This window comes from Agelaius phoeniceus, chromosome 8, assembly GCF_051311805.1.
Source record: "Agelaius phoeniceus isolate bAgePho1 chromosome 8, bAgePho1.hap1, whole genome shotgun sequence".
Taxonomy (NCBI): domain Eukaryota; kingdom Metazoa; phylum Chordata; class Aves; order Passeriformes; family Icteridae; genus Agelaius; species Agelaius phoeniceus.
The window spans coordinates 3,500,581-3,502,422 of NC_135272.1; the positions used below are offsets into that span (position 1 = coordinate 3,500,581).

General features: G+C 52.7%; 1 protein-coding gene across 1 annotated transcript; it reads left to right on the plus strand.

Annotated features, from left to right (window-relative positions):
* Positions 1 to 346: 346 nt before the first annotated feature.
* Positions 347 to 916, plus strand: LOC143694680 (olfactory receptor 14J1-like). The gene has a single exon (XM_077182680.1). The coding sequence runs from the start codon at positions 347 to 349 to the stop codon at positions 914 to 916; it is 570 nt and encodes a 189-aa protein (XP_077038795.1).
* Positions 917 to 1,842: the final 926 nt, after the last annotated feature.

Sequence of the window (1,842 nt, forward strand, 5' to 3'; positions counted from 1 at the left end):
AATGTCCAACAGCAGCTCCATCAGGCACTTCCTGCTGCTGGCATTGGCAGACACGCGGCAGCTGCAGCTCCTGCACTTCTGCCTTTTGCTGAGCATCTCCCTGGCTGCCCTCCTGGGCAACAGCCTCATCATCAGCGCCGTAGCCTGCGGCCACCACCTGCACACGCCCATGTTCTTCTTCCTGCTCAACCTGGCCCTCAGCGACCTGGGCTCCATCTGCACCACTGTCCCCAAAGCCATGCACAATTCCCTCTGGGACACCAGCAACATCTCCTACTCAGGATGTGCTGCACAGCTCTTTTTCTTTATGTTCTTCATCTCAGCAGAGTTTTTTCTGCTGACCGTGATGTGCTACGACCGCTACGTGTCCATCTGCAAACCCCTGCACTACGGGACCCTCCTGGGCAGCAGAGCTTGTGCCCACATGGCAGCAGCTGCCTGGGCCAGTGCCTTTGTCTATTCACTGCTGCACACAGCCAATACATTTTCCCTGCCCCTGTGCCATGGCAATGCCCTGGACCAGTTCTTCTGTGAAATCCCACAAATCCTCAAGCTCTCCTGCGCCAAATCCCAACTCAGGGAACTGGGACTTCTTGCTTTTGGTGTGTCTTTGGTATTTGTTTGTTTTGTGTTCATTGTTTTCTCCTATGTGCAGATCTTCAGAGCTGTGCTGAGGATCCCCTCTGAGCAGGGACGGCACAAAGCCTTTTCCACCTGCCTCCCTCACCTGGCTGTTGTCTCCCTGTTTGTCACCACAGGCACATTTGCCTACCTGAAGCCCCCCTCCATGTCCTCCCCATCCCTGGATCTGGCCCTGTCAGTTCTATACTCAGTGGTGCCTCCAGCCCTGAACCCTCTCATCTACAGCCTGAGGAATCAGGAGCTCAAGGCTGCAGTGTGGAGACTGATGACTTGATGGTTTTGGAAACATTAAACTGCTGGCCAATTTCTGCAAATCACTTGTAATAAAACTCAACTTTGATATTTCTTCTTGTTTTCATTTCCTTTGTTTTCACTTTTACTTTTTCTTTGTTTTTCATTTTTCATATTGTCAATGAAGAAAAGCCATTCCTTGTGCAATTTCTCATTTTGTTTCTCTCCACCTTCCCTGTGGCCACAGACTGTGTCAATGAGGGGCTGCGCTCTTGGTGGCTTTAAAGGAACTAAAGGATCTCCCAGCAGAGTTTTCTGCAGAGATGCCCTTTTTTTGCCTTCTCTGGAGCTGCAGCAGCAATGTCTGTGTGCAGAGCTGGGGCAGATCAGTGCTGGCCCAGCAGCTGTGCCCAGCAGCAGCAGCAGCAGCACTTGGTGTTGCCAGTGCTGCTGCCGTGGCCCTGCCCCGCTGCCCTGGTGGTCCTGGTGTTGCTGCAGGGCCTGAGTGCTCTCGGGGCCGGGCACAGCCCTGGGGGTGGCAGTGCCGGGGCTGCAGCAGGGACAGGCCATGTAATATAAATCAACTTTGATAATTCTTTTGGGTTTGGTTGTGGGTTTGGTCTTTTTTTCCCCATGTTTCAGTTTTTTAATATTGTCCGAAAAGAAAAGCCATTGGTTTTGCCATTTCTCATTTTGTTTCTGTCCATCTTCCCTGTGGCCACTGATTGTGTCGGTGAGGGGCTGCACTCCGTGTGGCTTTAAAGGAACTAAAGGATCTCCCAGCAGAGTTTTCTGCAGAGATGCCCTTTTGTTGCCTTCTCTGGAGCTGCAGCAGCAATGTCTGTGTGCAGAGCTGGGGCAGATCAGTGCTGGCACAGCAGCTCTGCTCCTGCTGGCCACACATTCCTGATCCAGGCCAGGAGCCATTGGCCTTCTTGGCCACCTGGGCACACTGCTGCCTCATGTCCA

Coding starts and splice junctions, on each gene's coding strand:
- LOC143694680 (XM_077182680.1), top strand. CDS start 347: ATGTGCTACGACCGCTACGTGTCCATCTGCAAACCCCTGCACTACGGG.